The sequence below is a fragment of the Rana temporaria genome, chromosome 9 (assembly GCF_905171775.1).
Source record: "Rana temporaria chromosome 9, aRanTem1.1, whole genome shotgun sequence".
Lineage (NCBI taxonomy): Eukaryota > Metazoa > Chordata > Amphibia > Anura > Ranidae > Rana > Rana temporaria.
The window spans coordinates 120,870,239-120,884,015 of record NC_053497.1 but is presented as its reverse complement, the minus strand read 5'-3'; the positions used below and the strand labels follow the sequence as shown (position 1 = coordinate 120,884,015).

Below are 13,777 nucleotides of genomic sequence, written 5' to 3'. Positions count from 1 at the left end.
GGGACATGCCACCTCCAGCCAAGGTGGTAATTAAAGGAGTTGTAAAGGCAGAAGTTTTTTTGTATCTTAATTAGGGTTGTACCGATACCGATACTAGTATCGGTATCGGGACCGATACCAAACATTTGCCTGAGTACTTGTACTCGGGCAAATGCTCCTGATGCTTCACCCGATACTTGTACTGTCAGGGGTGATCAGTGCATGGGGAAGTTACAGGCACCAATCACCGCTATATAGTGTATTCCTCCGTGTATTCCCGCCGTGTATTCCTCCGTGTATCCCGCCGTGTTTCTCTCCCCTTCCGTGCTCCTCCTCCACCCCCTGGAACTGTCAGGATGGAAAGCGGGGTAGGAGCCTGTAATCACTGACTCGGTCCATTCACATAACTGAAACATCGTAAACTGTGATTACAATGTTTGTTTATGAATGAAGAGAAGACACTGTCTTCACTCCATTCATTTTCAGTGCAGCTGATGCTGCTGAGAAAGGGACTGGGGAACATGTGTCCCTAGTCCCTTTCTCTGTCTCAAAGGGGAGATGTCAGAGGTCTGTTAAGACCCCTGATATCTCACCAAAGCCCCCCAACAGGGCAGAAAAAAAAAAGAATAAAAAAGATATTGTAGAAAAAAATAAAATAAACACACTAACAAGGTCCACACCCCCCCTTAAAAAAAAAAGAAATCATTATAAAAAAATATTGTAAAAAATTAAAAACAAATTGTTAAAGATAAAAAAAAGAAAACTACTGACACATGTGCCGCTGTCACATGAGATTAAAAAAACGGATCGGTATTCGGTATCGGCGAGTACTTGAAAAAAAGTATCGGAACTCGTACTCGGTCTTAAAAAAGTGGTATCGGGACAACCCTAATCTTAATGCATTCTATTCATTAACCACTTCAGCCCTGGAAAGATTTGCCCCCTTAATGGCCAGCATAGGTGTGCACAGCCTGTTGCATTAGGGTGTGCATCTGAAAGCTCAAAGACACAGTACCGATCTCTCACTGTGTTCATTCAGAAGGGGAAGGGGGGCGGTAAATGACATTACCCCTTCCCCCCACTCATCCTGAAATATCATCTATGTGTGCCCACTGCAGCAGCCATGCTGTGGGAGGGGACACAGGGCAGCAGTGGGAATCTGCACTGCAGGGAGTGATTAGGGTGTGCCTGGGCACACCTGGCACACCCTGTGCGCACTCCTATGATGGCCAGGCAATCTTTTGCAGTACGGCACTGCGTTGCTTTAACTGACAATTGCGGTCATGCAACGTTGTACCCAAACAAATATAACGTCCTTTTTTTGGTGGTATTTAATCACCTCTGCGGTTTTAATTTTTTTGCGCTATAAACAAAAAAAGAGCGTAAATTTGGGGAAATAATTTTTTTTTTTTTTACTTTATGCTATAATAAATATCCACAAACATTTAAAAAAAATGTATTCATCAGTTTAGGCCAATATGTATTCTTATATGTAAGTAAGTAAGTGTACTTTGATTGGTTTCACAAAAGTTATAGCGTCCACAAAATAAGGGATAGATTTATGGCATTTTTATTATTATTTTTACTAGTAATGGCGATCTGCAATTTTTATCATGACTGGGCTATTGCAGCGGACAGATCGGACACTTTTGACACATTTTTTGGGACCATTGACAATTATACAGTGATCAGAGCTAAAAATAGCCACTGATTACTGTATAAATGTCACTGGCAGGGAAGGGGTTAACACTATTGGGCAATTTAGGGGTTAAGTGTGTCCTAGGGAGGTGTCTCCTGTATGGGCAGTGTAGTGACTGGGAGTAGAAAGACATCGCTGTTTCTATTCACTAGAAACCGCAAATCTTTCTCCTCTCCCTGACAGAACAGGGGATCTGTCTGTTTACATTGACGGATCCCCCCGATATCGCTCTCTCTTAGAGACGTGTCACGGCCGCTAGACACGTTCATCAGCGCCTTCGTCACGAGGTGGGCATGTGTTCCTACTAAGGCTATTTAACCACTTAAGCCCCGGACCAATATGCTGGCTAAAGACCCAAGGGGTTTTTACAGTTCGGGACTGCGTCGCTTTAACAGACAATTGCGCGATCGTGCGACGTGGCTCCCAAACAAAATTGGCGTCCTTTTTTCCCCACAAATAGAGCTTTCTTTTGGTGGTATTTGATCACCTCTGCGGTTTTTATTTTTTGCGCTATAAACAAAAATAGAGCGACAATTTTTAAAAAAATGCAATATTTTTTACTTTTTGCTGTAATAAATATCCCCCAAAAACATATATAAAAAAAGAATTTTTCCTCAGTTTAGGCCGATACGTATTCTTCTACCTATTTTTGGTAAAAAAAATGGCAATAATCGTTTATCGGTTGGTTTGCGCAAAATTTATAGCGTTTACAAAATAGGGGATAGTTTTTTTTTGCATTTTTTTTTTTTTTTTGTACCGGGGGGGGGTCCCGATCGGACCCCCCACCCACGTCTAGCAGAGGACATACAGGTACGTGATTGTGCCTGTCCGTGCCATTCTGCCGACGTAAATGTACATGAGGAGGTCGGGAACTGGTTAAAGGGCCGACATACAGCTAAGATTTGCCCAAGAGAGCCAACCTACCGCAGTACAATGACAGCGGCATGTTGGCCAGTGGTTAAAATAAAAAATCTTCTGTGTGTGGCAGAACCCCCTAATACTTACCTGAGCCCCCTCTCGGTCCAGCGATGTCCTCGAGTCCCTTGGCTACCCGGGACTCTCCCCCCCTGTTTGGCTGAGACACAGCAGCGGTGCCATTGGCTCCCGCGGCTGTCAATCAGAGTCAGAGTGCGAGAGTGGGTGGGGCCGAACGGCAGCTCCGTGTCTAAATGGACACACAAAGCTGCAGCTTGGCTCAGGTGCTCCCATAGCAAGCTGCTTGCTGTGGGGGCACTCAACAGGATGGAGGGGCCAGGAGCAGCGAAGAGAGACCCAAAAAGAGGAGGATCCAGGCTGCCCTATGCAAAACCACTGCATAGAGCAGGTAAGTATAAAGTTTTTTTAAAAAAAAAGCAAGACTTTACAATCACTTTAACCTCAACTAGCCTTATGGTACCTTAGGGGTATCCATTTTAATCTTGTGTACTCTAAGGCTACAAGCACAGTAGCCTACCCTGACCACGGCCGTGGGAAAACACAAAACGACAAGAATGATTATGGAGTGGTAAATATGGTAAAATAGTCTTGGCAAAAACCAAACTTTCTACTTCATATTACATTTTGCTGGAGTGCCCTGCAGGGGAGGAGGTGAAGGGAGCAGCTCAGAATAAACCGGCTGCATGCCATTTGTTGCTAGAATAGCTCACTGTTGCCTTTTGCAAGGCTTACTTCTTTCCTTACGCCGGGTAAACATGGACTGTAAATCAAACAAAAATGACTGGTTCAGAAGGAACTGGCCAACTTTTGGCCCTTGTGTACAGCTCCCTGTCAGACAGATTTTTCCGAGCATTCATGCTGGAAAAACCTGCATCTGATCTGCTGCCAGTGCTGATCAGTGTGTCCTGGTCAGGGGGGAGGTCCCCGTCAGAACTTAAAGTGGTTCTAAAGTCAGAAGTTTTTTTTTTATCTTAATGCATTCTATGCATTAAGATAAAAACTTTCTGTGTGCAGAAGCCCCCTTCAGCACCCCTAATACTTACCTGAGCCCCATCTCAATCCAGCGATTTTGCATGAGAATCTCGGCTTTCCGGGACTCTCCCTTATTGGCTGAGACAGAAACGCGGCACCAAAGTTCCCGCTGCTGTTAGTGAGCCAATGAGTAGAGAGAGGGGATGGGGCCAAGACACGACTCTGTGTCTGATTGAACAGCAAAAAAAAAAAACAACTATAATATCCCTTTAATAGCATAGCAGGGTAGATTGTTGTACTAACATCGCATGTGTTAGTACAGCGATCTGTTTATTTTACCCATTAAGTTGTGGTAGATGGAGTGTGCTGTGTCAACAGTGTAGGAATAAGCACTGACATATGTCTGGCTATAATGTTGGCCTTTTTTGTAGCTAGCCTACACAACCTTTTAGGTTTATACTGATACTACTTTTTTCCTTCTGTGTCTCTGAATTCCCACATCTCTTTTTTTCTTAGGAGAGTCATTTGACATAGATGAGCACATCAGTGAGAGGCAGGCGGAGGTTCTGGCTGAGTTTGAGAGGAGGAAGCGGGCCAGACAGATTAATGTGTCCACTGATGACTCTGAGGTGAAGGCCGGTCTGAGAGCACTTGGGGAACCAATCACCCTCTTTGGAGAAGGCCCAGCCGAGAGGAGAGAAAGGTGAGGACAGCTATATCATTTTTTCAAAGCATCACAGCTGTGGCATGTTTATCCTTCGTCTGCTGCCTTTGTAGCTTAAAGTGGATGTAAACCCTCCATACACCCAGTGAAATAAACAGCCTTAGATGATACACAGGGATGAACCAAATCTCCCTACATTGGTTTTACATGTATATCTGCTGTCTTCACATTTATATACAGTTTAGAAATTTGAGATGGTGTTAGATTTTCTCTTCCTGGTTCAGAGTGTGATGTCTGGGCATACGTATAGCCAAGATAGCTAACATTGCTGATTGGAGGAAATGCACACATCCCCTCTCATCATAGGCAGAGACACTCAGAGATGTTTTGTGATAGGACCTGCTCCCTGCTAATCTATTTTAGCAACCACCCCAGACTGAAAATTCAGGCTGCTTTTGTCTAAAGTGTCAGAGAAATTTTCTTTAGTTATCAGACTATGGGACTTGGCTCATTGAAAAGAGATAACAAAATACTGCAGATATGTGCCCATCTCAAATTTCATGAACCGGGTTTACATCCACTTTAGGGAGCTGTTGGGGGGGGGGGGGGGTATATATTTGGCTTAAGCAGCTATACTTTGATCAATAGAGAAAAGGCCTAGGCCTTTTCTCTATAATCTTCATGGATGATGGTACTATTTTATTCAATTACTAAATAATAATAATTGAGGCTATACTCACACTTTGGTATACTTTGATCAATGTTTTTCATGACTCCTGCAGCGTTTGTGTTTCTGCATCCTCAGGTTGCGGAACGTTCTTTCTATTGTTGGCACAGACGCTTTAAAAAAGACTAAGAAAGAAGACGAGAAGTCCAAGGCATCAAGTGAAGAGGTACAATAAAAAAAAAAAGGCAATCTGATGCTTTGTAGGTGCGAGTCTTTGGGGTTTATTTACTAAAGGCAAATCCACTGTGCACTGCAAGTGCATTTGGAAGTGCAGTCACTGTAGATTTGAGGGGGACATTCAAGGAATATAAAAACCAGCATTTTAGCTTTCACTTGATTGGATGACAGAAATCAGCAGAGCTTCCCCTTATTTCAGATCTTCCCCTCAGATCTACAGTGAATGCACTTGTAGTGCACAGTGGATTTGCTTTTAGGAAATCAACCCCATTGTGTAATGGTCGCTTTGTCAATTCACATGCATGTTTTTTCCTTTTTTAGTATCAGAAGACATGGTATCACGAGGGCCCTACCACCCTGAAAGTCGCCCGTCTGTGGATTGCACAATACTCCCTTCCGCGGTATGTATGTTTTTGATACTTCCAGGAGCTGCAATTCTCACCTTATATTGTTAAATATCGCTTGAGTTGTGAATAAAACTGCAGCCTACTAAAGAGAAAGTATAGTAGATTCTCAGTTGTTATTACAGTATTTAATTTTTCATGTGCGTTTTCCATTTTTTCTGTTACACATTTTTATAGTACAAAATGTAGAGATTTGTGGATTAGTCACTATGCTGTGGTATCAGGCACCAAGCTGACAGTAGCAGAACCTTTAAGCCCTCTAAGGTGTGACCTCCATCAATCCTACTTGTTAATCCAGCACATCCCACAGATGCTTGTTGGCACTGATATCTGGAGAATTTAAAGTCAACAACTCAACGTTGTTGTGTTCCTCATCTTGAACTATTTTTACAGTGTGGTAGGGTGCATTATTCTCCTGAAAGGAGGCACTACCATCAGGGAATAGGGTTTCAATTAGGGGTGTACGTGATCAGCAACAATGTTCAGGTAGGTGGTACGTGTCAAGTAACATACATATGAATGTCGGAACCCAAGGTTTCCCAGAATCACATTGCCTAAGGCCCCCATCTGCTTGCCTTCTCCCCACACTGCATCCTGGTGGTATCTCTTCCCCAGGTAAAAAGATGCGCACACTCGCCCAACCAGCCACATGATGTAAAATAAATGCGATTCATCAGACCAGGCAACCTTTTTCCATTGCTCTGTGATCCAGTTCCGATGCTCATTGTAGGTGCTTTTTGCTGTGCACACGGGTCAGCATAGGCACCCTGACCGGTCTGCGGCTACACAGCCCTATAAACCACAAACTGCGACGCCCATTTATTTTTTATTTTTTGCTTTTAACGCATCAACTTCATGGACAATATGTTTACTTGCTGCTTAGTATATCCCAGAAATTTTCAGATGCCATTGTAACGAGTTATTCAATGTTTTTCACTTCATGTTATGGATGATCGTTGTATGTATACGAGGGACGTTCAGGTCAAACTGGGAGTGGAAGCTGCATTTATTTTTTACACTTTTATACACTTATCCCAGTGTTTAATGCCTGGAAATCTTTGGCATAGAAAGATTTGTCAGTACACCAGAACCATACTAGGACCGCCAGCTTCACTTCATCATCAGGAAGATTAGTCTCTTGTGCAATTTCATGACAGGTTACGCGTTGGTTATCCAGGATCTGGTGTTCCACTCGCTGAACGCTCACAGGAATGACTGCTGTGGGCTGGGTACCACCACAGCCAGGATAGTCGCTGACAGACGTACGCCCATCTTTGAAACGTTCACACCATTCAAATGTCTTAATGCAGCTGAGCGTTTCATTACACTACTGTGCTTGAAGACTTCTGTAGATATCCCTTTGTTCATTCACAAGTAATGGGACACACTTGCAACTTATTACTGCGTGTACAGCCGTGGTCAAAAGTTTTGACATAAATATTAATTTTCACAGTCTGCTGCATTAGAGTGTTTAGATCTTTTTGGCAGATGTTACTTTGGTATACTGAAGTAAAATTCCAAGCATTTCATAAGTGTCATTTTGACAATAAACCCCATCTCTTGAGGACTGACCACAAGTTCTCAATGGGATTAAGGTCTGGGGAGTTTCCTGGCCATGGAGTTCAACGTGTTCCCAACCTTCCCCCCCCAAGACACTTGGTTATCTTATTTGCCTTGGGCCAAGGTGCTCCATCATGCTGGAAAAGGCATTGTTCGTCACCAAACTGTTCTTGGCTGGTTGGGAATAGTTGCTCTCGGAGGATGTTTTTGTACCATTCTTCATGGCTGTGTTCTTCGGCAAAATTGTGAGTGAGCCCACTCCTTTGGCTGAGAAGCAACCCCACACATGAATGGTCTCAGGTTGCTTTACTGTTGGCATGATACAGGACTGATGGTAGCGCTCGCTTTTTTTTCTCTGGACAAGGTTTTTTTCTGGATGCTCCAAACAATGGAAAAGGGGATTCGTCAGATAAAATTACTTTACCCCAGTCCTCATCAGTCCAATCCTTGTACCTTTTGCAGAATATCAGTCTGTCCCTGATGTTTTTCGTGGAGAGAAGTGGCTTCTTTGCTGCCCTTCCTGACACCAGGCCATCCTCCAAAAGCCTTCTCCTCACTGTGCGTGTAGATGGATTCACACGTGCCTGCTGTCATTCCTGAGCAAGCTCTGCACTGGTGGTGTCCCGATGGTGGTGTCCCGATCCTGCAGCTGAATCAAATATAGGAGACGGTCCTGCCGCTTGCTGGACTATCTTGTGTGACCCAGAGCCTTCTTCACAAATGCAGTAGAAATGTTTTTTATGGGATTAAGTTAATTTTCATGGCAAAGAGGGACTTTGCAATTAAATACAATTCACCTGCTCACTCATTCTGGAGTATAATCAAATTTCCATCATAAAAACTGAAGCAGCAGACTTTTTGTGTCACTCTGAAAACTCTTGGCCACAGCTGTAGTGCTACTGCCAAATTGAAATGGCTAGACAACTGGGTCAGAGCTTCTCCAAAACTGCATTTCTTATTTTATTTTTGGCATGTTCCCGGTCTGCATTGGCCAGACCCCAGCAAAAGTGGTCTAAGGAATTAAAACCGGCAACAGGGTCATGGGCAGCCAAGACTTATTGATGCATGTGGGGAAGCGAAGGCTGGCCTGTGTAGTCTGATCCATCAGAAGAACTACTGTAGCTCAAATTGCTGAAAAAGTTAATGCTGGTTCTGATGGGTCAGAACACATGATGCATTGCCGTTGGTTGCATAGCCACAGACTGGTCAGGGTGCCAGACTGACTGGTGTACACAGCCAAAAGCGCTTACAATGGCCACATGAGCATCAAAACTGGACCACAGAGCAATGGAATTAGGTGGCTTGACTAATGAATTCAAGAATAATTTGAGGAATACAAGGAGATTGAGGTTTTGGCTTGGCCTCCAAATTCTCTAGATATCAATCCAATCGAGTATTTTTGGGATGTGCTGGAAAAACAAGTCCGATCCATGGAGGCCCTACCTTGTAACTTAAAGGCTCTGTTACTGACAGCATGATATACAGTATATATACTATGCCTGCACCATAAAAAAAAAACTCTGTCAATTGCATTTCCAATATTTCTGTCCACTCAGGTTTCTTTTAAGTATCTTGGAGTGTGCAGAATGTTACAGCCTATCTAAAAATAAGAATAAATATGTAATATATTGCAGCTTACCAGTCCACGAGTGTATATAAAATTATATATCTGCGCAAATGGTGTATAAATGAAAAATACATGAAATGAATAAAAAAAAACAACTGTGCACAAAGTCCAGACACCTGACGTATAATATATGAATACAAACCATGCAGCGCTAGAACCAAAGTATAATTATATATGCAAAAATATGTGAAATTTCACTAAAAGTGTTCAAAAATTGCTGTGGAAAGAGCACTCAGAATGAAAAAGGTAGGATAGGATGGGTGTCGCCAATCAAAATATCCAAGGCTGGAGGGACTTTTTCATTCAGAGTGCTTTTTCCACAGCAATTTTTGGACACTTTTTTAGTGGAATTTCACATATGCCTTTTGCAAATATAATCATACTTTGGTTCTAGCGCTGCACTGTTTGTATTCAGTCCATACGTGTGGTTTTGACATAAATATTAATTTTCACAGTCTGCTGCATTAGAGTGTTAAGATCTTTTTGGCAGATGTTACTTTGGTATACTGAAGTAAAATTCCAAGCACTTCATAAGTGTCAAAGACTTTTATTGACAATAACCTCACCTCTTGAGGACTGGCCACAAGTTCTCAATGGGATTAAGGTCTGGGGAGTTTCCTGGCCATGGACCCTAAAGTTCAAGACACTTGGTTATCTCTTTTGCCTTGGGCCAAGGTGCTCCATCATGCTGGAAAAGGCATTAGTTTTTACTTTAATCTTACCTGGTGTTCCTGTCGGCAACACATTTCCTGTCCTATGGTGACAACACACTCACTTTTAGTTCTGTATCTATAGAGCAGCTGCACTGTAACCCTAGGATAGGAAGTGTGCTGGGACTACAGACCACATCCGACTTTTCCGTTCTGCGTAACATACAGAAGAATTGGAACTCATAAAAAGTCAGGACAAGCAGAGCACAGGAAGTGGTGAGCTCACTGAATTTCTGGCATTATCAACAGGGATTTTTGGCCAAAACCCTTTCAGTAGTGTTTTTAACAGACCTAAAGGGAGCAAAAAAGTGAGCTGCATAGTTAATGCTTACATACAGTAGGTAATAGTGTCTGGGTTAGTCTGCTTGTCCTTATGTAATCTGGGAAGTACAGAACAGTTGGCGAAAGCTCTGGTAGAATAAATGATTACATGAAAACCTCAGTGCTTGGTTCACGTTGCACCTCCAACTTTTTACTATGGAGGGATTAAAAGGTGTGGGGGGGCTAGCTATATTTCAAGGCCACCCCCTGTATTGAGATAAATATATGAGGCACCATCTGCTGGAAACACTAATTGCCTAGTTGCAAATAAATTGTAATACTTTTACACAGGGGCGTTGCTAGGTCTACAAAAGATCCGGAGCCCATAGCGGCAAAGTAGAGAAAGTTATACGCTTTACATCAGGGTCCCAGAGAGTCCTCCCCCAACCCCCGCCCGCCCCGCCGGTGTCTAGGAGGTGGGACTTTGTTACAGCAGCTGTTGGAGGAGAGGGAGGGGAGAACCCCCCCCTCAATGAGAGTATACAAAGTAAACATGGTTTATGAGTTTTTATTAAAATTCTATAACGTTCATCGTTCTGGAGATGCATGAACAGAGGTGTCAAACCACCTGCCAGTGATCAAACACAATATTACCAAGCGACCACATGCATATATACTTTGAATTGTTGTTGTACAGTAATACACAGGCATTATATAACTCAACACGTTTCGCAAGTCGCTGCTCACTTCTTCATGAGTAGATGTAAATGCAGTGTATTTACAGAATAAAAATGTCAATGTGAAATACTGTATGTACTTGAGTATAAGCCGAGGCACCTACTTTTGCCACAAAAAAACTGGGAACGCTTATTGACTCATCTCCAGCGCTGTGATATACTCGGTCTACTCGGCGGCTATGCAGAGTACCAACGCCCCTCCTCCTCCATGACGAAACACTGACTCAGTTTCCAGCCTATCACAGACGAAGAGGATGCGGGGCGTTGGTGCATTGCACCGCTGCTGAGTAGACTGAATATATCGCAGCACTAGAGATAATAAGGTCGCAGATGGGGAAAGCACAGCGATGACTTGAGTATAAGCTATGGGGACATTTTCAGCACAAAAAAATGTGCTGAAAAACTTGGCTTCTACTCGAGTATATACGGTATATGACATAAAAATAAAAATAAATACCATACAGAAAATATGGGGGGCCTTACACAAGGATCCCATACTCGCATATGGACTGAGCCAACGTCTCAAAAGCCATTTAGCCAACAGGTGGCGCCAAGGTGTGTCTATCCTGGGAGCTGAAGGGAAGGAACCAGCAAAGACCCACCAGGGGACAGATGGAGGGCAAGCATAACATGGAAGCCAAAGAGTGTGACCTTTGATGTCCCTCGGTGTCCAACATGATTTGCAGCTGCAACAAAAGTGTATATTTAAGTAGTATAAATATGTACTAGGAAGGCCAACCATATGTTTAGTATATATGTCAAGGGTCTATAGAGTATGTTCCAATCAGGTAATATTATAGACCTATCTATCTAACTGTAATGGCGTTCCTTCGGTGGGAAAATTACAGGAACACTGTTCCCATGCGTTTCTGCAGGACTTGAACCCAGTAAGAGACTCGGGGCTATGGGCCCCAAACTTTAAGCTATAGCCCCAGAAGCTACCCCCTATTGACGCCACTGCTTTTGCACCTGAAAAATTGCATTTCCAGGAGAGGTCAGCAGTTGCAGCTTTTATTTTATTTTTAGCACAGGTTTCCTCTACAGCAAGCTAGATTTGGTGATGAGAATCTTTATTGTACTTCACGTGATACATTTTCTTGTAATCCTTTTCTCTCTAGGGCGATGGAGCGTCTGGAGGCTGCCCGAGAATACCGGAATATCCCAGAATCCACAAGGACCTCTCAGAAACAAGAGCTGCACAAATCTCTCGGAGTAAGCAAATGATATTTGGAGTTGGAGAGTTGATCAGTATGATTGCAGCTTGTGTTGTAAGGTGTTTAATACTTGCTAACCTACTTTTTATTTTTTTCGATTACAGTCCCTTAACAACTTTTGCAGCCAAATTGGAGATGACAGACCTTTGTCATTCTGTCATTTTAGTCCTAATTCTAAACTTCTGGCTACAGCATGTTGGTGAGTGAAAATGCTAATGTCCTGTGGAAGGGCTAATGTTCAATTCTTTACAGAACCTCTAAAAAAAAAAAAAACACACTGCAAGCTTTGCAGAGAAGAGCTACAACTAGTATTGGCAGCCATGTATGTGAAAGTCCTATGCGATACAAAAATAGGTATATCTGATATTTGTTTAGATTTGCTGTTCGGCCTTTTTCTTTAGAGGTATGTAAGCTGCCATTGGGGGCTAAAAGAGGCACTAAAATCAAAGCTAACCATTTTTCTTTACAGTACATCATGGGACACAGAGCCAGTAATTACTACATGGTTATAGGCCACCTTTAGGTGATGGACACTGGCATAATCAAGACAGGAAGTCCCCTCTATATAATCCCTCCCACATGGGGAGTGCCTCAGTTTTTTCACCAGTGTCTACGGTGTTGGTCACGATTAACATTATGCTCCTCAGAATGTGCCTTCCTGCAAAACATACTTTCCCCCCAGTTGTCTGTGACCCACGGCGGTCAGGTCCTGGGAACCCTAGCGCGCCTTCACTGCACTTGCTTCCCCTGTGAGACCTGAAATGGTTGATCAAGCTGATCCCTTGTCAGACATTGTAGCTACCTCCAACACCCCTACCTCGGCAAATGTCACTAAAGATGACTTGGCTACGGCTCTGGCTGGTTTGGAGGGTAAATTGGCTAGTTGTTTGCATCCACCTCCCAGTCTGGGGAAAAATGCAACGGGTCCTCTTCTCCTGCTCCTGGGCTGTCTGCTGCGGATCAGGAGTGGGTAGAGGTTTCGGATCTGCCTTTAGAGGATCCATTGGAACGGCATGAGGATGGTTCCTCATTAGTGGGCTCAGCCGCAGAGGAAGCCTTCGCAACCTCAGTCTCAAAGGTTGTTAAATCAATCGCTAACTGAGACAGTGCAGATTGGTTATAAGGTTTTGTGTATTTTTCATTAATCTTTTGTTGAGTATACACTTATATTTATCCCAGGACTGTTTAACCACTTAAGGACCAGGCCTATTTCTGACATTTGTTGTTTAGAGACTATGAAAATATTTCTTTCACTCATGGTTAGTGTTTGGCTTAAACCATTTATTATCAATCATTTGTGTTTACTCTTTTTTTTTTTTATTCATAATGGCAACAGAAACTTCCCAAATGACCCTAATCAAAAGTTTACATACCCTGGTAAATTTGGCCTGCCAACATGCACACAAGTTGAAACAAAGGGGTTTGAATGGCTATTAAAGGTAGCCATCCTCACCTGTGATCTGTTTGCTTGCAATTAGTGTGTGTGTATAAAAGGTCAATGCGTTTCTGGACCCCTGCATCTTTCATGCAGTGCTGTACTGACGTTTCTGGATTCTGAGCAAAAGGATTGTCAAAGGATCTGCGGGGAAAAGGGATATAAAAAAAATCCAAGGAATTGAGAATGCCAATCAGCAGTGTTCAAACTCGAATCAAGAAGTGGAAAATGAGGGGTTCTATTAAAACCAAAACCACGGTCAGGTAGACCAACTAAAATTTTAGCCACAACTGGCAGGAAAATAGTTTGGGATGCAAAGAAAAACCCACAAATAACTTCAGGTGAAATACAGGACTCTCTGAAAAAGTGTGGTGTGGCTGTTTCCAGATGCACAATAAGGAGGCACTTAAAGAAAGATGGGTGCATGGTCGAGTCACCAGAAGAAAGCCATTACTACGCAAATGCCACAAAGTATCCCGCTTACAATACGCCACACAGCACAGAGACAAGCCTCAAACCTTCTGCCACAAAGTCATTTGGAGTGATGAGACCAAAATGTAGCTTTTTGGCAACAACCATAAACACTACATTTGGGGAGTAGTCAACAAGGCCTATGATGAAAGGTGGTACACCATTCCTACTGTGAAACACGGAGGTCGATCGCTGATGTTTTGG

At 43.0% G+C, this 13,777-nt stretch overlaps 1 protein-coding gene across 1 annotated transcript in view; it reads left to right on the top strand.

Annotated features, from left to right (window-relative positions):
- Positions 1-13,777, top strand: part of PRPF4 (pre-mRNA processing factor 4) — a 42,894-nt gene that overhangs the window by 14,837 nt on the left and 14,280 nt on the right. The window contains exons 3-7 of the mRNA XM_040324324.1: positions 4,103-4,289; positions 5,056-5,143; positions 5,476-5,555; positions 11,572-11,665; positions 11,772-11,866. Coding sequence (XP_040180258.1) covers positions 4,103-4,289; positions 5,056-5,143; positions 5,476-5,555; positions 11,572-11,665; positions 11,772-11,866 — 544 coding nt within the window. The remainder of the gene's footprint in view (positions 1-4,102; positions 4,290-5,055; positions 5,144-5,475; positions 5,556-11,571; positions 11,666-11,771; positions 11,867-13,777) is intronic.